The 25,256-nt window shown below is 53.9% G+C and overlaps 1 protein-coding gene, 1 long non-coding RNA gene and 1 other non-coding gene across 3 annotated transcripts in view; 1 reads left to right on the top strand and 2 right to left on the bottom strand.

Moving 5' to 3' along the window:
• LOC138413887 (uncharacterized) overlaps nt 1-17,977 on the top strand; it is a 33,595-nt gene extending 15,618 nt beyond the window's left edge. Inside the window, exons 2-6 of the long non-coding RNA XR_011246263.1 lie at nt 14,503-14,681; nt 16,393-16,616; nt 16,859-16,909; nt 17,092-17,226; nt 17,574-17,977. This is a non-coding gene — a long non-coding RNA (uncharacterized lncRNA). The remainder of the gene's footprint in view (nt 1-14,502; nt 14,682-16,392; nt 16,617-16,858; nt 16,910-17,091; nt 17,227-17,573) is intronic.
• On the bottom strand, nt 11,626-11,727 carry LOC132415605 (U6 spliceosomal RNA). The gene has a single exon (XR_009517327.1). It is a non-coding gene; the product is annotated as a U6 spliceosomal RNA (small nuclear RNA).
• On the bottom strand, nt 15,825-23,654 carry SLC25A10 (solute carrier family 25 member 10). Its single transcript, XM_059997111.2, has 11 exons — nt 23,176-23,654; nt 21,030-21,149; nt 20,347-20,461; nt 20,210-20,258; nt 19,913-19,954; nt 19,007-19,050; nt 18,787-18,857; nt 18,412-18,504; nt 18,014-18,091; nt 17,046-17,102; nt 15,825-16,956 (listed from the first exon to the last, which is right to left on the bottom strand). The coding sequence occupies exons 1-11, from the start codon at nt 23,266-23,268 to the stop codon at nt 16,855-16,857; spliced, it is 864 nt and encodes a 287-aa protein (XP_059853094.1). The 5' UTR covers nt 23,269-23,654; the 3' UTR covers nt 15,825-16,854.
• Nucleotides 23,655-25,256: the final 1,602 nt, after the last annotated feature.

The raw sequence follows: 25,256 nt of genomic DNA, 5'->3' as shown, positions 1-25,256 counted from the left end.
GCCCTCCTCCCTTTGGGGCCAACTTTATAGCGGGGACACAGACATGGTGCATATAATTTAAAACAACTGGGCAGGGCTTCCCTGGTGGCGCAGTGGTTAAGAATCATCTGCCTGCCAATGCAAGGACAGGGGTTCGAGCCCTGGTCGGGGAAGATCCCACATGCCGCAGAGCAACTAAGCCCGTGCACCACAGCTACTGAGCCCACGTGCTACAACTACTGAAGCCCGTGTGCCTAGAGCCCGTGCTGCACAAGGGAAGCCACCGCAGTGAGAAGCCCGCGCACCGCAACAGAGTAGCCCCCGCTCGCTGCAACTAGAGAAAGCCCACGTGCAGCAACGAAGACCCAACGCAACCATTTAAAAAATAAAATAAAATCCGAAAAAAAAATGTACAGTTCAGTGGTTTTTAGTATATTCACAGCCATGCAACCATCACCACAGTTAATTTTTGGAACATTTCATCACTTCAAAAGGAGACCTCCTGGGACTTCCCTGGTGGTCCCGTGGTTAAGACTCTGCACTTCCACTGCAAGGGGCACGGGTTTGATCCCTGGTCGGGCAACTAAGATCCCACATGCCGCGAGGTGCAGCCAAAGACTTAAAAAAAAAAAAAAAGAAAGAAAAGAAAACCTCCTGCCTTCTAGCCCGCAGCCCTCCAGACCTCCCTCCCCAGCCCTAAGCAAGCGCTAATACACTTTCTGTCTCTATGAGTTTGCCTGTTCTAGGGAACCTCAGGTAGTGGGATCATGCATTATTTGTCCTTCTGTGTCTGGCTCTTTTCACTGAGCTTAATGTCTTCAAGGTGCATCTGTGTTGTAGCAGGTGTGAGGCCCTCATTCCTTTTAAAGGCTGAGTAGGAGCCCATTGAATGATGGATCACAATTTGTTTATCCCTTCATACACAGATGGACATTTGGGTTGTTTCCACCTTTTGGGGACTGAGTAAGGCTGCTGTGAACACCCGTGTACAGCTTTTCACGTAGACACATATTTTCATTTCTCTTGGGAATAAACCTAGGAGAAGAATTGTTAGGTCATATGGTAACTCTATGTTTAATTGTGTGATGGACTGCCAGCCCAGGAAATCCTTTAGTATCCACACCTGACCCAGTCATTGCCTTAATTAAGGCCCTCTAACTGCTCCTGACCGCATAGCCCAGGCCCTGTCAGCCCGCCCTCCGCCCTCCGCCCTCCGCCCTCCGCCCACAGGCTTCCATCCTGGGACTCAGGCCCCGAGCTCCCGACCACCGCAGGGGTTTAGCGACTGGTCGGTTCTCCTCCTGGAGCTCTCCTGCCTCCCTCCCGCCTTTCTTCAGGTCTCAGACCCAGGCAGGCTCCGGAACTCCTTTCTTGTTTTGCTTCCATGGTGTTTGTGCAATTAGTTAATTAGAATCCAGGTCTGGACGCCCCAGGAGGGCAAGTACTCTGTGTTTTAAAGCACGTAATAGATGTTTCAAATCATTTGGTGGAAGAAGAAATTCTCTGAGCAGAAGGGGATCCAGAGCTGTTTTAATTTCTTTTTTTCTTTCTTTCCTTTTTGTTTGTTTTAATTTCTAAACGGGGTTGCGATGGGCCCACTCTCTTTTGCCTACACAGCAGTCTCCGGTCTCTCCCCACTTTTCTGGTGAGAGTATCTTGGTTTCCCTTTGGGGATTCTCTCCCCACTCAGTCTGGGGGAAGCTGGAAACCCAGGCTTGGCGGGCCAGCCTGTCCTTAGCAGCTGAAGTTGATTCAGGCAGGCAAATGGCTGAGGTGGGGGCAGTGAGAGGTCATGCAGGTCTTTGCTGTCCCCTTCTCCATGGGGAATCCAAGCTGGCAGAATGTGGACAGGATTTGAGGAGAGGCTGCCTGGGAATGAAGCCATGTGCAGGAAAGCAGGACTGAGACAGGAAAAGAGAAATGGATGAAGCACCTGGATTGAGCCATGCCGGAAGCCCAGGTGAGCCAATACATTCCCTCATGCACAAGTCGGTTTGAACTGGGTTTCTGTACCATGTAATCAAAAGATTCCTGATTAATGCAGGGTGTACAGCCCAGAAAAGGTTTGCAGTGTTAGCCCATTTTCCTATCAGGTGGTTTTTTCTTAGTACAGTAATTTGTAAGAGCAATTAGTATATTAGGAACTTTTTATTGTATACTTTGCAAATGTTTTCTCTGGTCTGTTGTGTTCATGTTTGTGTGTGTATTTCTTGTATTTTTTTTTTTTTGACCACACTACGTGGCCTGCGGGAACCCAGTTTCCCTACCAGGGATTGAACCCACGTCTGCACAGTGGAAGCGCGATGTCTCAACCACTGGACCACCAGGGAAGTCCCATGTGTGTGTATTTCTTTATAGAATCTTTTGCCATGCATAATTCCAAAATTTGTTATATAATCAAATGTCTATCTCTCCTCCTATAATTGATGGGTGTTAATTTTACTATATCGTTTGAAGACAATGCCCTTTATCAGATCAAGAAGTTGTTCTTCTACTCCTAGGTCGCCAGGCGATTTTTTTAAAATCACAAATGAGTATTAGATTGTCTCAGATCCTCCTTCTGCAACTATTGAGGTGATCATGGATTTTTTTTCTCCTTTAACCTGTATCGGGAAGTACATTCATCAGTTTCCTGACATTGAAAAGCTGCTCTAAGCCCAGCATGATCAGAGGTCTAACATTTTTATATACAGCTGACTTCAGTTTATTAACAGTTTCTTTAGGCTTGCTGCATTTATGATGAGAAATTAGATTGGTCTTTTCATTTTCATTCTGGAGTTGAGATCATGCTAGCCTTCTGTGAAGTTTTTAAGATAGCGATTTTTTTTTTTTAAGATAGTGATTTTTCTGCTCCATGAATGCTTAGTAAAAATTCACCTGTGAAACCAGCTAGATCTGGTGTGCCTGTGTGAATTTTGGTAATACATATTGTGGCTATAACCGAAGACCACGCAAATGAGAACAAGCGGGGCTGTGTACTCAGCTTGCTGTAGCAGGGAGACAGCCCCATCACTTGCATGTTGGCAGAGACTCAAAGGCAGGCAGAGGAGGGGCCAGCTTCATAGTGAAAGGGGGGCTCAGGTGCGCCCCGAGTGGGCTCGGGGAAGCTGTGGGCGGCCAACTGAAGGTGCTGCAACCTGTGTGGTTGCTGAGGGGAGCCTACTTGGCTTTCTCTGATTGGTCCTGAGCTGGAAGCGGAGGCAGAAATTAGGGAAGCTGGCAGGTGTTGGCCAAGTCCTGGCCGTTTGGGGCCGGCCAAGTTCTGTTGGCGTATCTAGTAGCCATTGTCCCAGTGTACATTCAGCCTCTGTGTTTTTCTAGAGTCTTACCCATTTCTTCTTCCCTTTCAAATGTACTGGTATCAAGTTGTTTGTAGGATTCACTAATAATTTCAATCTCTAATATTTCTTTTGTATGTTTTCTCTTGTTGCAGATTTGTGTCTTTTCTCATTGTCCTTGTTGGACGTGTTAGTGGTGTGATGATTTGACACATCTTTTTATTTTATTTTATTTTTGGCTGCGTTAGGTCTTTGTTGCTGAGTGCGGGCCTTCTCTAGTTGCAGTGAGCAGGGGCTACTCTTCATTGCGGTGCGCAGGCTTCTCATTGCGGTGGCTTCTCTTGTTGCAGAGCATGGGCTCTAGGCACGCGGGCTTCAGTAGTTGTGGATTGCGGGCTCTAGAGCACAGGCTCACTAGTTGTGGCGCACGGGCTTAGTTACTCTGCGGCATGTGGGATCTTCCCGGACCAGGGCTCGAACCCGTGTCCCCTGCACTGGCAGGCAGATTCTTAGCCACTGCGCCACCAGGGAAGCCCTGACACATCTTTTTAAAGTACCAGTTTTGAGTTATTGTTAGTCAATTTCTATTTCATTCGTTTCTGTTCTTATCTTTGGTACTTTCTTCTGCTCTCTCTGGGATTTACTCTGTTCTTTTTGTAATTGCTTAAGTTGAATGCTTAGATACTTTTTTTTTTTTAACATAGTTTTGTGATAAATGCATTTAAGGCTATAAGCTTCCCTTCAGTGTTGCAACTTTCGATGTGTCATATTTTCGTTGTTGGGCAATTCTAAATTTTTCATAATTTCTGTTGTGATTATCTCTTCAGCAGCTGTTACTTAGGAGTGCACATTTTAGTTTCTAAGAATATGGCATTCTTAAAAAAAACCAAAAACAACTTTCTTTTTACACTAAAAAGAAAAATTTAGTTCTAGGAGGTTTTTTGTTTTGTTTTGTTTTTTTCTTTTGTAGCATCCTTGGGATTTTCTACATAGACAGTCATATCGTCCGAAATAGGGGCAGTTTTAGTTCTTCCTTCTCATGTATGGCTGCCTTTTATTTTATTTTCTCATCTTCGTGCACTGGCTAGAACCTCCGGTGCTGCACTGCACAAAGGTGGTGAGAGTGGACAGCCTTGCCTCGTTCTGACTTACAGGGAAAGCATTCAGTCTTTCATTGTTAAGTATAATGTTAGCTGTAGGTTTTTTGCATCTATATCGCGAGAATTGTTTGTCTTTCGTTTTCTTATTTTGTATTGTCTTTGTTTGGTTGTGGTATCTGGGTAATACTAGCTTCATAAATGAATTGAGAAGTATCTCCTCCTCTTCTATTTTCTGGACGAGATTGTGTAAAATTTTTCTTTCAATGTTGGTAGAATTCTCCATGAAACCATCTGGGCTGAAGAGTTCTTTCTTTGGGATTTTTAAAATTATGAGTTCAATGTCCATAATAGTTATGCGGCTATTCCCATGATCCATTTCAAATTGGGTAAGTTGTGGTAATTTATGCTTTTCTAGGATTGGTTCCATTTCATCTAAATTGTCAAATTTTATCGTTGTTTGTAATATTCCCTTACACTCCTTTCGGTGTCTGAAAGATCTGTAGTGATGTCCGCATTTATCAGTTTTTCTAGAATTTGTCAATTTGATTGATCTTTTCAAAGAAATGCTTTTTGTTTCATTGATTTTCTCTATTATTTGTCCATTTACATTTTAATTGATTTCTGCTGCCTTTAGAATTTCCTTTCCTTCTGCTTGCTTTCGGTTTATTTTTGCTCTTCTTTTTCTAGTTCATAAGGTAGAAGTTTACATTTTTTTCATTTGAAAAATACATTCTTACATAGTCTTTTCTAATATAAACATTTAATGCTATGAATTTCCCTCTAAACCCTGTTTGTTGCTGCCCACACATTTTTGTATGTTGTATTTTCATTTTTATTCAGTTCACCTTATTTTGTAGTTTCCCTCTTTTGACCCACTAATGATTTTGAAATGTGTTGTTTAGTTTCCAAGTGTTTGGATTTTCTTGTTATCTTTCTGTTGAAGAGTTCTAGTTTGAGTCCACTGTGGTCAGAGACATAATTTGTATGATTTCAACTCATTTAAATCTGTTGAGGCGTTTCAACAGAATGTGTGTCCAAGTGACTCCTGGTGGCTTGCCATGATCGTGATTGTATGGTGGCTAGTACGCTGTGTTGTGAAAAGAAGTTGTGTCCTGCTGTTGTGGGTAGAATGTCCGATCAATGCCGATTAGATCCTGTTGGTTGATGATGCTGAGGTCTTTTACATCCCGGGTGATTTTCCGTCTAGTTTTCTGTCAACTACTGAGAGAGAGGTGGTGAAGTCTCCAGCTATAATTATGGATTTGTCTTATTTTTAAAAATAAGAGGCTTTGCAAGTTTGTCGTTCTCTCCGTCTGGACTCGAGGCTTCTGTCGCAACCATGATCCACCAGATCATCGGTCAGGCCAAGGAGCATCCTAGCGTGATCCCCCTCTTCATATTTATTGGAGCAGGAGGTACTGGAGCAGCGCTGTACGTTTTGCGCCTGGCATTGTTCAATCCAGATGTCAGTTGGGACAGAGAGAATAACCCAGAACCCTGGAACAAACTGGGTCCCAGTGATCAGTACAAGTTCTACTCAGTGAATGTAGATTACAGCAAACTGAAGAAAGAAGGTCCAGACTTCTAAATTAAATGTTTCACTGTAAAGCAGTTTAGAATGAAGTTCTTCCAGAAGCCATCTGCACAATATTCCACTTAACCAGGAAATATTTCCCCTCTAAACGCACAAAATCATGTTGGTGTATTGTGATGGGGTTTACACTGATTGATAAATAGTTTGAAACTTAAAAAAAAAGTCTTCAGATAACTAACTCTTGAGTAAAAGAGCAAATTAAAAATTTTAAATGACAAATAATGAGAGAACACTATTGGTCAAAAACTTGTGGAATAGAGCCCAAGTCAGTCTCAGAGGAAAAACTTTATCGCCTTAAATGCGTAACTTAGAAAACATGAACAATTAGTAATCAATAGTGATTAAAAGAATAATAAGGTAATATTATAAACAGCTCTATGCCAATACCTTTGACAAATTCCTTGAAAAACACAAACTACCAAAGCTCACCAATGAAGTAGATAACCAGAATAGCCCTGTATCTATTAAAGAAATGGAACTGTTAGTTTAAAATCTTCCCTTGGGAATTCCCTGGAGGTCCAGTGGTTAGGACTCTGTGCTTTCACTGCCGAGGGCAAGGGTTGGATCCCTGGTTGGGGAACTAAGATTCCGCATGCTGTGTGGCCAAAAAAAAAAAAAGGAACTAAACTAAACTAAAATCTTCCCACAAGGAAAATTGAAATAACTTAGTGGGGTTATGTTTTTCAAAATTCAATAAAAAGAAAACAGTTTAATTGTAAAAACATGGTCAAAGCATTTGAACAGATACCTCACCAAAGAAGATACATAGATGACAAATAAGTAAGCCCATGAAAGATGCTCCACATCTTTAGTCATTAGGAAAATGTAAATTAGGACCACAGTGAGACCCCACCACACACTATGAAAATGGCTAAAGTTAAAAAGACTGACTCTACCAAGTGCTGGTGGGAGTTGAAACTCCTCTGCTACCAGTGGATGAAAATGGTACAACCACTTTGGAAAACAGTTTGTCACTTTCTTAGTGGTTTTTACCAAGAGAAACGAAAGTGCATGTATGTCCGTACAAACATCGTACACGAGTTTTCATAGCTGCTTTATTTGTAATATCCCCAAACTGGAGACAGCCCTAGTGTCCATCAGGGAGTGAGTGTACAAGCACACTGAGGCATCTCCGTCCATACAATGGGATGGTGCCCAGCGTAAGATGTCGTGAGCAACTTGGATGGACCTCAGAGTACTTATGCTGAGCCAGGAAGTCAGACAAAAAGAGAGAACGTTACGTGTTTCCATTACATGAAAGTATAGAGTATAGAACTCCATGAAATGAATCTATAGGAATCTACAGCCTGTCAGTGATTGTCCGAGAATGGGGAGAACGAAGAGGGGCAGGAGGAAACTTTGGGGGGGTGATGTTTGCCATCTGGCCTGGGGTGATGCTTTCAGGGTGTATTGTCTGCACAAACTTCTAAAACTGTGCACTGTGATTGTGTGCAGTTCATCGTGTGTTAGGATAAATGACACATCAGTGAAACTTTTTCTTTTGGTTGCGCTGGGTCTTAGTTGTGGCAGGTGGACTCCTTAGTTGAGGCATGCAAACTCTTAGTTGTGGCATGCATGTGGGATCTAGTTCCCTGACCAGGGATCAAACCCAGGCCCCCTGCATTGAGAGCACGGAGTCTTTTTTTTTTTTTATTGGATCTTTATTGGAGTATAATTGCTTCACAATGCTGTGTTAGTTTCTGTTGTACAACGAAGTGAATCAGCCATAAGCATACATACATCCCCATATCCCCTCTCTCTTGAGCTTCCCTCCCACCCTCCCTACACCACCCCTCTAGGTTGTCGCAGAGCACGGAGCTGATCTCCCTGGGGAGCAGGGGGTCTTAACCACTGCACCACCAGGGAAGTCCCCTCAGGGGAACTATTAAAACCTCTCAAGTGGTCTTCTGGAACACTGGCTCTGGGAAGGTCCCTCTGGAACCTAGTGGCCGTGCTGTGAGAGCCACAAGCCACAGGGAGGCCACTCGGCCCGATGGTCAGCAGCTGGCCTCTCTTCAGCCCCTTCGTGGGAGCCACGTCCTGGCTCTGTCACCGCAGGCCCGAACCCAGCAGCTGGAGCACCTTGGCCAGAGAGACCAGTGCACGGAGGGCGGGGAGGCCTCTGCTCCTGGTCTCCCTGAGCACCGGCCCTGGGACTGGGCGGCCAGGTAGCACCCCCTTTGGCTCCACCCTCTTGGGGCAGGTCCCCCGGGAGGCCCTGGGCCCTGGGCCAGGGTGGAGGGAGGGCAGCCGCCCGAGGAGCCCGGGAACTGAACTGCTTCAGAGCAGCGGGGTCAGAAACGAGGCAGGCCCAGATAAGGGGCAGAGTGACCTGCAAATGGGGTGCCAGAAACAGAGGAAGGAAAGGGGGGCAGAAAAAGAAAGTCCGCAGCCTGCGCGGAGACACGCCAAACACCCAGTCATGGAGAGTTAACCCAATCAGGGGCCAAGGGCATCAGAAAGAACTAGAGGAATCGCTCCAATTATCCGTCCGCTCTCAGAGAGGAGGGGACACGGCCATGGTGAGGGAGGGGCGGCTGAGGGAGCAAAGGGCTGGAGGGCGTGGACAGCAGGACACGGACTAGAAACGCTAAGACAGACACTCAGGAAGGTCGAGGGCAGAGAAATGGTCAGAGGTGACCCTGTAACTCAGGCAGAAAATGTCCTCGAAGACACCGCAGAGGCCAAGCAGGGACTGGGAGGAGCTGACGTGCAGACCAAGGGCAGCCCTGTGGCTCCAGGAACTGTACCAGGACGACCCCGAGACAAACATCCTGGTTGTCACTGACATTCAGGCCTAAAGAGTCATTTAGGCCTCAACTCAGAACAAGCCTGTCACCCTGAGAGGGTGGGGAATCGGGTCAGTGTTTACAGGGGAGGTGGGATCTGGAAGCTTTCAGAAGCCAAGCTGTGGTTCAGGCCCAAAGGCGACAGGCAGCCCCCAGACCTCCGACTCCACCCAGCCTTTCTGGGAAAGACCACCCACAAATGAAATCCGGGCAGGCGGGTGAGAAGATTGCTGGAGAGGCCAGGGTGGGGGCAGGACCACCAACCGCCTCCTCCCAGGAGGCCGGGACAGGCCCCCTCGATCCTGGACACTGGATGGCCCTCCAGGCCCCCAGGGAGGGTGGGGTTGGAGGGGGGGACTTGGGCGTCCTTGAGCAGAATCAGGACCAGAGCTCAGCTGTTACAAACGGGACGGAGGCAAAACCTCTGTGCAACAAAGATACACAAAACACAGCATTTAGTGTTTAGATTTCGATGATGTAAAGCTATGGCGTGTTACGGAGTCTAAGCTCGTACTGCTTGCCGCATGACAGGCCAGTAATCGAGAGACAAATTGTTGGGGCAAGGAATAACGGCTTTATTTGGAAAGCCCGCAAACTGAGAAGATGGTGGGCTCGTGCTCCAAAGAACTATCTTACCTGAGTTAGAATTCAGGCTTCTTTTTTACTAAGGGAGGGAGTCAAAGTCAAGCATTTCCTGGTTCAGGTCAGCCTCCGGAGGGGATGTGTTAATTTCTTCCTCTCTGCAGTCATTCACAGGTGGGCCTGGTCAGGATGTTTCTTGTGAGCTAAACAAAGGTATTTTAACTTAATGCTCATTACCTGGGAGGCAGGGTTCCCAGAGATGGGCCATTATGTATAATTTAAGCTTATAGGCAACATCCCTTTAGCGATTAACATGTAATAGAATACAAAAGTTCTTCCCTATTACAGTGTGGCTATGAGGATGGGACACAACGGGATGGGCGTCCTTAAGGGTCACAGGTGTGGGCAAGGAGAGGGCAGGATCCCCACTCCCATCAGCCCTGAGAAGGGGTCCTCCTGGCCACCAAGCGTGGATCTGAGCTCCAGGGACAGACCCCCAGCTTGTAGCACCAGCAGGACGGCAACTTGGCCATGAGGACAAGCTGCACACGCCCCCCAGCCCCTGCCACTGCCAGGCAGTTGGGTGGTTGGGAAGGCCGCTGCCCAGCCCCTGGAGATGGGGAGGGCAGCTGTGGGAGCCGAGCTCAGAGCAGCCTCCCAGAGATGGTACTGGGCCTCTGGGTGCTGTGTTGGGTGCTCCTGCCACCGCCTTTTGGTCCCTCCAGCTTGTCAGCAGTTAGGAGGTGGGGGAGAGGGTGGTGTCAGAAGGAGGGGAACCAAACCAAGTGACTCCTCTTTCCCGGTGTTTCCGTCATCTTTTGGGAACTAATATCTCTTGTAAAAAATAGATACTTTCCAATGACTGGAGATTCTTCCACCTCACTTCTGTTTTTATTTTTTCTGTTAAATTTAAGCAACGTGGGGAAAATACCTGGTGGCAGTGGTTGTTCTTCTGGGGAGGGGTCAGGGCCCGGGTTTGTCTGGAAGGAAGTAAATTATCCCCAGAAAACCCTGCTGTGTGTGCAAATTTGTATTGTGGTGAACCAACTTGAAACAAATATTTATAAACACATAGACTGACCATTGGCAGTAACAAGGGAGTAAGGCAGGGAGGACCTGGATGGCGCAGCCATGTCCCTGGGCTGGCTGGTGGAGGCCAGCTCCCTTCCCAGGCTGCCTGCCCTTACCTGCTCCATCTGGCCCTCTGTGCTCCTTTGGGCTGATTTCAAGATTCACGCCTCGTCCCCAGCTGTCCCAAATGTCAGCAGCCTCATTCCAGGATCCAAAATTCTACGAAGGGCTGGTTCAAAGGGCCGGAGCAGGGACTTTCCTGGTGGCGCAGTGGATAAGACTCCGTGCTCCCAATGCAGGGGACCTGGGTTCTATCCCTGGTCAGGGAACCAGATCCCACATGCATGCCACAACTAGGGATCCTGCAAGCTGTAACTAAGACCTGGCGCAACCAAATAAATAAATATTTTTTTAAAAGGGGGTGGGCCTGAGCAGGATGGGCACTTGTGAGGAGTGTGTACATCACAAAGATGTCCTCACGTCCCTTCTTTTCCCCAAAGTCCCCAGGGTCCATCATATCAGTGTGGCTCTCTGACCACCTCTGGCTCTGTGGGCGTGGCACCTGCATCCCTCATTTAATGTGTTCCTTGCATCAACCCAATTCTTTTTTCCAAGTTAAATATATTCATTTCCCTTCTAAGCAAAACATGTAATGAATACGAGATTTAACATTTTTATGAAACATTATAAATGATGACATATGCTGTGATCCCATCTTTTTTTTAATAAATTGATGGATTGATTGATTCATTGATTGGCTGTGTTGGGTCTTCGTTGCTGTGTGTGGGCTTTCTCCAGTTGTGGAGAGCGGGGCTACTCTTTGTTGCGGTGCACGGGCTTCTCATTGCGGTGGCTTCTCTTTGTTGCAGAGCACAGGGTCTAGGTATGCGGGCTGCAGTAGTTGTGGCACGTGGGCTGCAGTAGTTGTGGCTCGCAGGCTCTAGAGCGCTGGCTCAGTAGTTGTGGTGCACGGGCTTAGTTGCTCCGAGGCACGTGGGATCTTCCCGGACCAGGGCTCAAACCTGTGTCCTCTGCATTGGCAGGTGGATTCTTAACCACTGCGCCACCAGGGAAGTCCCGATATGATCCCATCTTAACGAGAAGTTTTCTTTCTGTGTCATCTACACCCACACCGGCTGACGAGGCATGGATAGACGTGGAAGCATATTTTTTATTTGTTTTGCTCTCTTCTCTCCACCATTCTGTATTGCTTGAATTTTTTTTTAAATTGAAAAAATATGGACCGTTTCACAAATCTGCGTGTCGCCCTTGCACAGGGTCATGCTAATCTCTGTATCATTCCAATTTCATATATGTGCTGCCAGAGGGAGCACCAGACAGCATCACTGAGACACAGTCCGATGTCAGAGATAAACACAGCTGGATGGTGAAGTGCAAAGGGCAGGTTCTAATCAGCACTATACCCGCAGTGGGGACAATTCCAGGGTGAATTGAACTCAATTTCGATTTGTGTGGCGGTGACTGGTGTTTTAAAGTGAGAATGTGGGAATTGGGAGGGGTAGCTTAGTGGAGTCAGGCAGCAGACAGTTAAAGCATGCAGGCGCCTGGACCCTGAGACCCCCATCTGGTTCATGAACAGCGCTTGTCCAAGGTAAGCCTCTGTTTTCCCACAGAGACCCGAGATGCCCGTCCTCAGGCGGGCACTTTAAGGGGGGCTGGAGTCACCCCGGGGATGCGGCTTGAGCTGTCAGAAACCAAGGCTTTCTAGGCCTGATGCAGAAGCAGGCCCAGAGGAACCTGGCTGGAGTTTGGTCAAGGAGCGCAAACCTTGGTTACCACATACCATACAATCCCTCCATTCAAAGTGCACAATCTGGGCTTCCCTGGCGGTGCAGTCATTAAGAATCTTCCTGCCAATGCAGGGGGCACGGGTTCAAGCCCTGGTCCAGGAAGATCCCACATGCCGCGGAACAACTGAGCCCGCGAGCTACAACTACTGAGCCTGCCTGCCACAACTACTGAAGCCCACGTACCTAGAGCCCGTGCTCCCCAACAAGAGAAGCCACTGCAGTGAGAAGCCCATGCACCACAAAGAGTAGCCCCCGCTCACCACAACTAGAGAAAGCCCGTGCACAGCAACAAAGACCCAACGCGGCCCAAAAAAAAAAATAGATTTATTTAAAAAAAAATAAAGTGCACAATTCAGTGATTTTTAGTATATCCATAGAATTGTGCGACCATCACTCTACTACATTTGGAACATTTTCATGAGTCCAAAAGGAAACCAGTCTCCTTCAGTAGTCACTTCCCCCTTCCTCACACCGCATCCCGGCTCCTGGCAACCACTAATCTACTTCCTGTCTCTGGATTTGCCTGATCTGGACACTTCATACAAATGGAATCACATAATAATGTGTGGTCTTTAGTGACTGGCTTCTTCCACCCAGCGCAGCGTAATGTTTTCAAGGTTCATCAATGCTGTAGTGCGTCAGCGTTTCCTTCGTTTTTATGGCCAAATAGTATTGCATTGTACACAATATACCACATTTTACTTATCTGTTCATCAGGGAACGGACATTTGGGCTGTTGCCACCTTTTCGGCGTTATGAGTAATGCTGTTCTGAAGATGCCTGTGCAAGTTTCTGTGTGGATGTGTGTTTCTAAGCCCCTGTAGCAACCGGCCCAAACTTGGCCAACACCTGCCAGCTTCCCTAATTTCTGCCTCCGCTTCCAGCTCAGGACCAATCAGAGAAAGCCAAGTAGGCTCCCCTCAGCAACCACACAGGTTGCAGCACCTCCAGTTGGCCGCCCACAGCTTCCCCGAGCCCACTCGGGGCGCACCTGAGCCCCCCTTTCACTATGAAGCTGGCCCCTCCTCTGCCTGCCTTTGAGTCTCTGCCAACATGCAAGTGATGGGGCTGTCTCCCTGCTACAGCAAGCTGAGTACACAGCCCCGCTTGTTCTCATTTGCAGGGTCTTCGTTCATTTCTACAAGGTTTATAGTTTCAGCTTTGTGATCCATTTCCAGGCGGTTTGTGCATGTGTGTGGGAGGGTCCAAGCTCATTCTCCACGTGGACGTCCAAAACCATTTGTTGAAAAGACCGTCCTTCCCTGCTGCCTTGTCTTGGCACCCTTGTTGTAACTTCTTGACAACGGCTACTCATTGTGTAACTTTTTGTAAACGATCGTCTTTCTTTAAGAAAGAAAGGTGGAGATTGAGTCATGAAATGCTGAACTTGCTTCCCTGCCAGAGTGTGAAATCCATGCTTCCTTACCTGGGGTCAGGTGACCTGCAGGTGGGGCCGGCCCACTGCTTAGCTCACCTTCTCAGGCTGGTTCTGAACCCACAAAAGTGGAGAACTCCCCGGGGAAGGGCCTTGCCCCTGACCTGCCCCAACCTTCCTGCTGCCCCCGGTCTGTCTCGTTTTCTTTCCCCCCTCTGTGCCCCTGTCCAGGAAGCTGGGCCTCTGCAGGGCGGGTGGGCAGGCACTGTGCCCGAAGCCCACCCCCATGGCCTACCTGGAAACCTAGCATCCCTTCACTACCCTCTGCACCCCCACCCTGCAGTGCCCCACCCCAAACCAGACGGGGCTCCTCCCCCCACCACACACTGGTCCAGGGAGCGCCACATAAACTGGCTGGGCTGGAAGGAGGCTGGTGAAATGCCAACTTCCCGGCTTGCCCGGGCACTTCCGCAGGCAAGGAAAGAGGATCCCAACGCTCCAAACCAAAGCAGCTTTCAGGACAGAGAACGCGGCCCTGTGTGGGCAGCATTTCTGAACTACGCTGCCTTTTCAACCTGCCAGGGGTCCGAGAGAAGCAGCCTGCCCCACGAACAGCCACGCGCCCTCACCGCTCCCGCTTTACAGTGTGGGCTCTGGGTTCCAGCCGCTTCAGCGGGGCTCCAGCCTGAGCGCGGGGGCAGCATCAGGCCAGACCCAGGGCGAGGCTCCTTGTGAGACCCCCCCACCCACCCACCTGCCCAGGGCCCAGGAAGTCTGGCCCGCACCCCAGCCCCCCACACCGACCATGCATTTCCAGGCCAGTAGCTGCCTCGCGCCCAAACGCTGAGGCAGGACATGCACTCCATACCCTGTACAGTAGCCCAGAAATGTGACCCTAATCCAGATCCATCTGCTGGTTTTAGGAAATTCACAGACGGAGGAAGGAGAGGCAGCTGGATCAAGGACCTGGCTTATCCTGTGAAGAAAGGATGGGGAGGGGACGCCGGCAATAGAGAGACGTGAGTAGGAGGCCTCAGCTGGACTGGATTCAAACGAAACCAACTTGACAACACGCATGTGGCAACCGAGAAATCTGATGATGGTAACACGGGCCACTTTGTTTCCTACGTGTTAGTTACTATTGTAGTTATGTTAGATTTTCTTAAAGAGCATTTTCAGAGACTTGTGAAGTATTTATCTATAAATGACAGGACATCTGGGATTTGCTTCCAAATAATCCAGGGGTGGGGAGGGTCTGTGGGGTGTGAACACCTCAACATGAGTCTGGTGAGAGCTCACCGCTGAGGCTGGGGTGGGGGTGGGGGCATGTGGGTTTTATTTTTTATTTTTTTGCGGTACATGGACCTCTCACTGTTGTGGCCTCTCCCGTTGCGGAGCACAGGCTCCGGATGCGCAGGCTCTGCGGCACGTGGGATCTTCCCGGACCGGGGCACGAACCCGTGTCCCCTGCATCGGCAGGCGGACTCTCAGCCACTGCGCCACCAGGGAAGCCCTGTTGTTTTTTTAAAGTAACAGCTTTGTTGCGATATAGTGGTTATCAGGTTACAGAGCTGTGCAACTATCACCACGACCTAAAATTCTACTTTTTATCTGCTTGAAATGCTCCACAGTTCTCCTTGCTTCACGGCTAGGGTGCCAGAGGCGTTGATGTCTGAATGAACTGCCCAGGGCATCTGTCCTGTCCCCTGGCTGGGGCAGCAGGAGCCCTGGGGCAGCTTCCACCTGTCCTGGGACATCAAAAGGCCTCAGGATGGTACTCTCACCAGCTCCTGCCCTAGCCTGTCTGTCTGAGGGTCTGCAGCCCATAGAACCAGGGTCTCCCAGGCCCTTCTGGGTTTGCTGGACAATAGGCCAGTGTCCAAAACCCCAGGGCTCTGACTCAAGGGGCACCTCTAGGGAGACCAGCCAGTCCTACTGGGAAATCTTATTCCTAGGGGGTTTGTAGCACCAGATGCTTGCTGGGAAGGGGCAGCCCTGTGGGATCCACAGTGACCTGGATCCAGGACCTCAACACTGACCACCCCTAGATGTGCAGGCCCTGCGCTCGCCCCAGCCATCTGTCCACAGGCCATCCCAGTGTATCCAGGCAGGGCTGCAGCTTCTCCCCTCCTCTGGGCCCTACTCCTCCATAAACCCAAGAGCCCTCCTTGGAGGGTGCAGAGGATGGTCTTGTAGCCTGAGACAGCGAGGCAGACTAGTTAGTGGCCTGGACACAGAAACCAGACCCAGCACTTCACCGTCCTTTATTAACACCCCTGTAGGGCGACGTGGAAGTGCTGGCCACTTGCTGGGGGGGCGGGGGGTGTGGCACAGTGGCCAGGTGACTGGGGGAGGCGGACAGATGCAGCTCCCAGCCCATCTGCAGGCTGCTGTGGCAGTGGAACCTGGGCAGTGGCGTTTTGGCTGACCAGCTGCTGGGGACCTTGCAAGTGACCGCTGTGTAGACAGGAGCCCCTGTGGACATGCCACTCCTGCTCAGGGAGCCAGGAGGGGACACTGCACGCTCCATGAAGACAGCAGCCGCCTGCTGGCACTGAGAGGTTTTGGTGAAACTGATTGTTAAAGCAACTGGGGATGGGCTGGACCGGGGGGCAGGGGTGTGGGGCACCTGTGGGTCACACCCAGACCCTCCCTCCTGGGTACTCATTCTGCCCTGGCCCGGCAGCTGTGCGTGCGCAGCTACCTTTGAGAACATCATAAAAGCTATGGTCCCTCTCCTGGGATGAAAGTGCAGGTGCACGGGTCATTTGGTGAGCGATGCCGGGGGTCCACACCCCCACTCTATCACCCAGGTCCTCGGTGGAAGCTGCTGGAAGACAGTGCTGGGGGCCCTGGGCTTAGTGAAAGGAAGAGACTACAGGGGCTGGAGACTCCAGACTGCAGAAAGCCTGGACAGCCTGCCCCTCCCAACTCCAGGGTCAACTGCCTACTTGGGGAGAGAGAAAACTGAACCTGGGGCCTAGACACCTTCCTCTGAGGGAGTCACTGGTGTGCAGAGGAGGCCGCTGGACATCAGGTGGGGAGAGCCTGGGGTGGGCAGCAGGGGGTGGAGGTGTGGGCAGCAGCTCAGGAGGGGACGATGGTTATGGGCTGGCCAGGCAGGCTGGGGCGGGGGTCCTGAGCCAGGGAGGAGGGGGTCGGAGCACGGCGGGCAGGTGCTGGGCTCAGGGCAGCGCTCAGCTGCTGACCCTCCAGGACTCTGGAAAATACTGGGGCAGGGGGCTGGGCATGACCCATCTGCTCCTACGGCCACATCAGGACGGCACTTTGATGCCGAAGTGTTTGCGAAGCTGCTCCAGAAACACAAACGTGAGTACGGTGTGGGGCATGAGGCGGATGCCGGCAGGCACGAGGCCCTGAGGGAGAGAGGAGGGGGGATGTGAAGATAGCCCTGGAGGGAACCCCCCTGCCCTGCCCCCCTGCCCCAGCCACGCCCCTGCTTAACCTTGTAAAAGGCCAGCGGCCCAAGCTTCGCTGTCTCCATGGCACAGTGCAGAACACCCTGCAAAAAACGCAAGATAATGCAATAAGATGGAAAGCTGCTTCTCGAAAGGCACAAACGCCCACCCCCCACCCCCGCACCTGATGGCAGGCATGAGTGTGCAAAGCAGCCTGCAAGTTCAAAGGTAAACACGGGAGGTGGGGTTGGCAGGCACAAAGGTCAAGGGCTGCCCTGCCCACTAACCAGGCAAAACTAGAATCTGAAAAAACACCCAGGGCCAGGCTGACCTGCCAGGCACCTACGGTGCTTGAGCGGCTGCCATAAAGGCACAGAAGACACTGTGCGTGATGGAGGGAGCCTCGGACAGGTGCTTGGCCCCAGGCGCTGGACCTGCCGACCTGCACCGTGCCGAGTTTCACTGACTGCAGTGATCCAACTGCCTCTGTTAACGAGTCAAAGAATCTGATTTAAAAACACATACAGGTGGCTTCCCTGGTGGCACAGTGGTTAAGAATCCACCTGCCAATGTAGGGAACACAGGTTCGAGCCCTGGTCTGGGAAGATCCCACGTGCTGCAGAGGAACTAGGTCCGTGCGCCACAACTACTGAGCCTGCGCTCTAGAGCCCACGTGCCAACTCCTGAAGCCTGCACGCCTAGAGCCCGTGCTCTGCAAGAAGAGAAGCCACCGCAGTGAGAAGCCCGCGCACCGGAACGAAAAGTAGCCCCCGGCTCGCCACAACTAGAGAAAGCCCGCGCGCAGCAACAATGGACCCAACACAGCCAGAGATAAATAAATAAATAAACAAATTATTTAAAAAAACCAAAAACACACACAGAGCCCAGGCTGCTGCAGGCCTGACGGCAACCGGGAGGGATGCAGTCGTGGGTGGAGGGGCAGAGCCTCATCCACACCCTGGCACAAGGACACAGGCTCACCCAGCAGCAGCAGCAGGGCGAGGCCCCCACTCACCTGATACTCGCCCTTGGCATTCATCAGCCGGGTCTTCAGCACATCCAGGGGCTGGCACAGGAATGTGGCGCATCCACCCTGGAAGGCAGGTCGTCGCCAATGGGTCTGCCAGGCAGGGCGGGTGGGCACCCCTCACCTCCCTCACCCCCCTCACCTCCCTCACCCCCCTCACCACAGGACTATCCTGGACCCCCAGGGCCATGGAGGACAACAGGAACAGTCTTGGCCTGGGCTCTGGGGGAATCCATGGCCTCCTCCCCAGGACCCTGGCGCCTACCAATGCAGCCTGAGAGGGGCAGCCGCCAGATGGGCCAAAGCGTCCTGCCGTTCTGAGCCCTTGCTCATCCCAGGCGCCCTCAGCTCCCAAGGCTGGTCAGGGCCCCACCCCCGCCACTCACCGCAATGAAGCTGGCGATAAAGTGAGTGAAGATGCTGTCGGACAAGTACCCCGTGCTGAGAACCAGCTGCTTGGCTTGGTCATAGCAGGACAGCTGTTGGGGGAACAGGGATGCTCAGGGCCCAAGGGACAGCCCACAGCTCGGGGGAAAGCAGATGGGGCCCACGATGACACCAGCTGGACTGGCCAAGTACATGCTCTGTGGGTCATCCACCGTCACCACACCTGGGCGGACAGATGAGGCCCAGGCCGGCCTGAGCCCACCTCCCCGGCCCCATGTGTGTTTGTGCCCACTGCCTTCCTCTGGGACCTCTCAGAGGGCTGCGACCAGGCCCCCCAGATGCTGCCCGAGTCCCACCCCAAGCGGAAGCCCTACCTGGCCCACGGTGACCAACATCCCTCGACTGGACGCCATAGTTGCGCCCGAGAACAGCTTCTTCAGACCCTCTGTCGGGGGAAGGGAAGAGGTTGGGTGCCCGGCCCAAACCCCTCCGGCCTCCCCCCAAGTCCTTAACAGCGCTCTCCCTAGGCCCGCTCCTGGGTCCCAGCTGGAGGCTGCCCCAGGCCCCCACCGTGCAAAGGACCTCCCCTCTCACCTTCTCGGGCCACGCGGTACAGGCCGTCCAGGGCGTGGGCATAGCTGCCAGGGGACAGAGAGTGGGCCCATGTGAAGCTCTTCCTGACCACTGGCTCCCTTGGGAAGGTCCTCCCCATCACAGGCCATGCCCCCATCACAGGCCAGGAGGAAGTCAAAGTGCCACAGGGGCCAGAGAACAATGGCCTTTTCTGACAGCTCAGAGCAGTCTCCCTGCTCAGGGGACTTCAGGGCCTGAAGATCCCAAGTTCCACAGGAAAACACCCTCTGTTGCGGGGGGGAGGGCGGGCTGCCAGCTCTGAGGCTAGTCCTGTCTGCAGGCCGTTACCAGGGGCGAGAGGATGGGACGCCGTGCCGGGCCCCCTTCCCCACAGCCTATGCTCTGGCCAGCGAGTGGCCAGTGGGGCCACCTGGAGCCACACTTCTCCCTGAACTGGCTGATACCAGTGCCCAGCGTTTATTACAGCATCGGTCCATAAACAGGGCCTCAGAATCCAGTGTCTTAGGCTTCACGCAAAACGGTGTTTTTACCACGAAAACAACCACCCAGCTCCCAAACCCTTTTGAAGACCAAACTCATTTAAACTTCTAAACCACCCTTCATGCAAACGTGCACAGGTGCAAGAAGGAGTAAAGAGTGACCAACCCCTGCCCACCTCCCAGTCCAGCCCCCAACCCCGGGGTCCTCCCACAGGGGAAGAAGAACCCAGAGGTCCTGGAAGCCCCCTCAGGATTCCAAAACAGACGCTCACAATGTATGATTCCAAAGGCTGTCAGCCGCCCGACCTGCTCCCCGTGACCCCACAGGAGCGGTACCCTGTTGGAGTCCCCACCGGGTCCCGGCAGAGCTGCTCAGGGGTCTTCTCAGCCCCATCCCCCAAACCCCCGGGCACACCATGCTACTCACTTTCGGCGCTGATTCTGAGGCAGTTTCATGTCATTCTGCATCCTGAAACAAGCAGAGGGTTCAGGGGGCGGCAGGGCCAGACGCCCCACAGACCCCAGCAGGCGTCAGGGGCTCCCTCTGGCAGTGAGCAGCCGGCCCCACCCAGGGCTGCCCCGCCACAGGCTCAGCGCCATCCCCCAGTGCCCCAGACCCTGAGGTCTGAGTGGCTTGTTCCAGGCTGAACACACTGAGACCCCAGCGAGCGAGGCCGGCCCCACCAGGGGACAGCAAGACCCCAGCCTCGGGGACTGCACTGACCTGACGTTGACCATGTCCGCGGGGGTCCCCACGAAACCGCCGATACAACCTGTCACAACAGCCAACATGTGACCATTGGCAAGGGGTCACATGACCCCCGCCCCACCTGCCCCGCCGCTGCCCACCCGGCTGCTCACCACTGATGGAGCCCAACAAGACCTTCTTGTAGAAGGGCAGGGGGCCCTCGCTGCCCTTGGTTACCTGGTCCCGCACGGTCTCATAGATGGCAAATCGAGTCAGGGAGTAGGTCATCTGGGGAGAAGGGGCCCAGCTCAGAGGGTGCAGGGGGAGGGATGGCGCTGGGCACCCCCCACACCCCTGGCCCTCCAGTGCATGGTCGTCACCACGTGGACCACAGGGACACCCAGGGACCTCTCGGCCAGCAAGCAGCTGAGCCAATTCGTGAACCCAGGGCTGGCTGAGTCCAGGCCCCGCACCCTCCTCTTCTCCCGCCTCGCCCCTGCCAGCCTCAGTATCCCCATCTGTAGGCGGAGGTCTCGGGCCGGCTGTGAGAGCATGGCCAACCCTGTGCAAGGCAGAAGCACATCTCACACTGCCACGCCCTGCACCCACCCGGGGGGCTGCTGGCTCCCCAGGCCTTACGGTTCCTTCCTCCTAAGCAGCCTTGAAAAGGAGAAAGTAGCTTCCATGCCCACAGGGCATCCACGGTGGACAAGAGGCGCGACTGGCCTGGGGGAGGCCAGCGATCCCTCTGCCTCCTTGGGCTGAGTGTGGGCTCTGGGATCAAGACCTAAGGGACCCCTGGCCGTGAGTCCCACCCACCCACTACCCCGGGAGGTGGGGAGCCCCCCAGAGGTACCTGTCTGCACAGGGAGGCGCTCAGCCCATTGTAGAGAGCCAGGATGCCGTCGGAGCGCACCACCTGCAGCGCCATCCCCGTCATGCGCAGCTTCACCTCCTGCTGCGTCTGTAGATGCACCTGTGGGGACGCGGGTCGCACCTGCTCAGAGCCACGGCCCATCTGGAGCTGACCAGGGCCAGCTCTGCTCTAAGCCCTTTTCCACAATCTTCCACCTTTACATGCTGAGCCTGTGGGCGAAGTGCTACCAGCACCCGCATTTAGAGACAGGAAACTGAAGCCTTAAAGGGCACCAGCTGGGGAGTGGAGCCGGGACTGTGTCCACGGCTGGCGCCAACCTCTTTTTCACACCACCATCTCACAAGAGACAATACCAGCCGACATGTGAGCCCAATTCCACCTGCCATGGGGTGGAGTCGTCAGCTCCACCCTTTAGATGAGGACACTAGGCAACTCCAGGGCCCCACTTTGTAGCCTCGCCTGCCTCTCGACAGAGGCAGCGTTAGGGGGGCTCAGAGTTGACCTGAAGAAACATGGGAGACTCGGAAGAGGTGGGTGAGAAACCGGGGGCGCACAGGGGGAAGGGCGCCTCAGAGTCCATCCCTGCAGCACACTCTCCAGCCAAGTCAGGTCCTGGCTGGACCCGCGGAGGCAAGTTACTGATTCTTCTGCCTCAGTTTCTCTCAGTGTGCTGTGAACTGGGAACAGAAGGCCCTCTGGGCCTGGGGGCAGGGCGGCCACACAGCAGCCTCCGTGAAGGCGAGAAGCCACAGTGAGGGTTCAGCCAAGACGTGGGGCAAAGGCAGAGCTCAAGGAGTTTTAAGATACTTTTTCCAAAGACGATGACGAGAAGTAAAAACCCTGGCCAGGGCCTCCCCTGCTGGAGGCCTCCATGGCTGCCGGCACCGCCCGCTTCACCCCAGCACGGGGCCGTGTGCTCCCTGGGCCAGAGGGCGGCCACATTCCTGTGTCTGCCGGCCTCCCAGACTCCCACCCCCACCCCAAGCGCTCTGCAGCAAAATAGCACCTGGGCGGAAGGGAGGGGGCAAGGGGCAGTGACGCCCCAAGGAGCCTTGGACAAGTGACTCTAGGCTGGCCCAGGGCCAGGGAGGGCTCCAAGAGCCCCCGGAGGCTGTGTCCACATCCAGGCAGAGACAGTGAGCCTGATCCTCCCGAGCCTGCGATGGGGGAGGCAGGAGGGCAAAGGGACCTGTACGGGCATCCAGAAAGTAAAACAAAACAGGCATGAGAAGGGGTTCCTCTCTCCACAAACCAAAAAGCACCTTCCTACCTGGCCCTGCTCTGCCAGGCCACATCACAGGCCCTGGGGGCTACCAGGAGCCATGCAGGCCTCTCCCAGGTCTCTAAATGCCAGAGGGCCTACCAGCTTCAGCCCCATCCCCAACATCTGCTAATCCTGCTTTTCCTGGTGGCCAGGCTTGATGGGTGGCTGGGTCAGCCCAGGACACAGGTGCCAATCCCTCCCAGGGGGCCAATGTGGGGTGCAGGCTGCTCTGGGTGGGGATAAGGAAGGGGGTGGCCAGGGGGCTGCCCTTGCCAACAGGCCCCACAAGACCACAGCCCAGGTTCCCTGGCCCAGGGCCCACTGGCCAAAATTTGCTTTGTGCCTCTGGCCCTTCTTTGTTGTTTGTGGTGAGGAAAGGGCAGAAAATTGGCCTGCCTCAGGGACAAGGGAGTCTCTGTCTTGTTCTGCCCCATAAGCATTTTTTCAAAAAAACGCAGAAACAGTGATTGCTTCTCCCTGGGAGAAACAATCACCTTCACTGGGCAGGACCTGCATGCAGCCTTGGGATCATGGCTTCCAGATGCCCACCTCCCAGGAAGAAGCAGCCCAAAGCAAGGTTGCCGGCCACATCCTTCCTCCGTCTCTGTGTGTGTGCTTGGCACCCAGTAGGCAGAGGGAGCGCATGGTCCTGCCGGGGTGCCTCCAGCTGCGCTCAGAGAACCACCCCCTCAACGTGTCAGCCAGGAGAACGAGTGTCCTCAAAAGTGCAGGGTAAAGTGCCTCAGAGAGGCCAAGGGACCAGTCCAAGGTCACACAGGTAGCAAAGTGGGGACCATGGGGCACCTCCGCCGCCCGCTCCACGCAGAGCCTCTCGGCGGACCCTCCCCGCGCCGCACTCACCTTGACCAGGTCCAGCGGGTGCGTGCAGCAGGCGGCCCCGCACGACGCCAGCCCACCGAAGTACCAGCGCGACACGCGCGCCTCGGCCGCCATGGCCCGGACGCCGCCGCCACCGCCGCCGAGGAGCGTAGGTGTCCGGCCCCGACCCCGACACAGCCCTTGAAGCCCGGACACCAGCCCCGCCCCAGCCGCAAAACGGCCCGTTCCGCGCCGCCGCCCGTTCAAAGGGCTGCCGGCCACCCGCGCCCCGCACAGCCAATGCGCCCGCGCGGCCCGGGGGAGGAGCCGAGGGGGCGGGGCCCTTAAGACCCCGCCCCGAGCCCGGAGGCGGGGCCCCCGCCTTAAAGCGGCCGCGGCCGGCAGGTCAACCTCGTGGGCCCCACAGAGCCGCCTAGAGGACCCCCACTGGTGTGGGCCGCGCGAACCGCAGGGAGCTAGCGGGTGAACCTCCCTCACTCCCCCCAGGGACCTGCGTCCTCCCCCACCCTGCGCCGGCCAGCCCGCGGGGCCGCCCTGGAGCCTAGGGCACGTCTGCGAAGGTCACGGCCCGAGTGGCCTGGGCGCTCTGCCAGCCCCCACCCCTCCTAGAGGCCTGCCTCCCGTAAGTGCCCGCCCCCTGTCGCGGCCCTGGACTTGCACCCAGTGTCCCACCCCCGCGGCGCAGACTCCGCGACGCGTACAGCTGCTTAGAGGTTGCGGCAAACCTTCTTAGGACCAACCTGCGGATTACAGGAAAACTAGGGACAAAGGCAATTCGGAGAGACTAGCCGCCCCGCCTACCCGCCCCTCCCAGAACGCCCAGCCAATTCCAGCCTTAGGCCTGCTCTGACCACACGGCCCCAGGCAGCTACCCTGAGGCGGCCCAGGAGAGGGCTTTGGGGCGTGGGGCTCAGGCTCCTGGGAGGCGGCAATCAGCAAACTGCCTGCCCCAGCCTGGCTCCAGCAGGAGATGCACATCTCCCAGCAAACCGGAAGTGCAGGTGTGCTGCTAGCCCAAAGGCGCACCTGCCAGGCAGAGAAATCTGAGTCCCCAGGGCCGCTTTTGGGTGGGGCTACATGGACCTCGGGGGAGGCAGAGGCAGAGACCCCTGCACTAGTAAGGACCTATATCTTGCTGTCCTAGCTTGGCCACTGTAGCCCCCACCCCAAGGGAGAAGGGTGACAGGCATCAGGGAAACAACCCCTGGCCCCCTGGGCCCACCGAGCACCCTGAATAACAAGTCCAGCCTGGTCTCTGAGCACCCAGTGATTCTCTGTGAGAGGCATTAGGTGCCTGAGCAAACCCTGCTATTTGCTTAAAGCGGCCACCTGGAGACTAAGGAAACTGTGTCTTCCAGAACCCCACGAGGCCTTGACCCCTGTCATCAGTTGGGAACATGAACAGCTGGCTCCAGATTTCCAGCCCAGAAATGCCAAGGAGCCCAGGGTGGGGCAAGGGGTAGTGCTTTGCTGAAAGGGCAGTTGGAAATGTGGGAGGAATCCTGGAAAACGGGAAGTGCCCCGAGACTGGAGCACCCTTTTTAGAAAAAGGTGGATTGTGCAAACTATAGGTCACGGAACTCAAAAAGATCCCAGATTCTCAAATGGATCCTAAAGACTTGTGCAGAAGTCTGAGAGAGTGATGGGGAGGTCAGGCGAGGGCTTAAGGACAGGGCTGCCAGGCCAGGCCTCTCTGGGATCTGGTGTCTGTGCTGCGGCATTTACACATTTCCTCTTGGTGCCTGGGCAGGGAGGATGGAGCCATGTGGGTAGCCTGGCAGACGCCAGGGTCCCTGGAATTGGCGGGGAGGGGGGTGGGGGTGTCTATGGGGGTGAGAAGCACGTGAGTCAGCTCTGGATCTCCCTCTGCTGCGTCCTCTGTGACCATTTCATGAGCCTGGACGAAGGCCAAATCCTACCAGGCTCCGATGGAATCTTGTAAGGTCTTGCACGGGTTTCAGCAGGGCAACTCAGGATGCCCAGCAGACCCACCTCCTAACACCAAGCCTAAGGGCCAAGTGGGCTCCAGGGACCCAGGGTGATCCCCAGTGGCACACTCCACCCATTTCCAGGTCTGAGGCACTTTAGGGCCACCTACAGGC

This window comes from Delphinus delphis, chromosome 19, assembly GCF_949987515.2.
Source record: "Delphinus delphis chromosome 19, mDelDel1.2, whole genome shotgun sequence".
Lineage (NCBI taxonomy): Eukaryota > Metazoa > Chordata > Mammalia > Artiodactyla > Delphinidae > Delphinus > Delphinus delphis.
The sequence above is the reverse complement of the archived record's forward strand: the minus strand, read 5'-3'. Positions and strand labels throughout refer to the sequence as shown.

What these genes read in the sequence shown, in the direction of transcription:
- SLC25A10 (XM_059997111.2), bottom strand. Translation starts at nt 23,268, where the DNA reads ATGGCGGCCGAGGCGCGCGTGTCGCGCTGGTACTTCGGTGGGCTGGCG. An exon ending in CTTGTTGGGCTCCATCAGTG is followed by an intron (nt 20,259 to 20,346) that starts GTGAGCAGCCGG and finishes CTGTTGTGACAG; the next exon opens with GTTGTATCGGCGGTTTCGTG. An exon ending in GCGGACATGGTCAACGTCAG is followed by an intron (nt 19,955 to 20,209) that starts GTCAGTGCAGTC and finishes TGCTTGTTTCAG; the next exon opens with GATGCAGAATGACATGAAAC.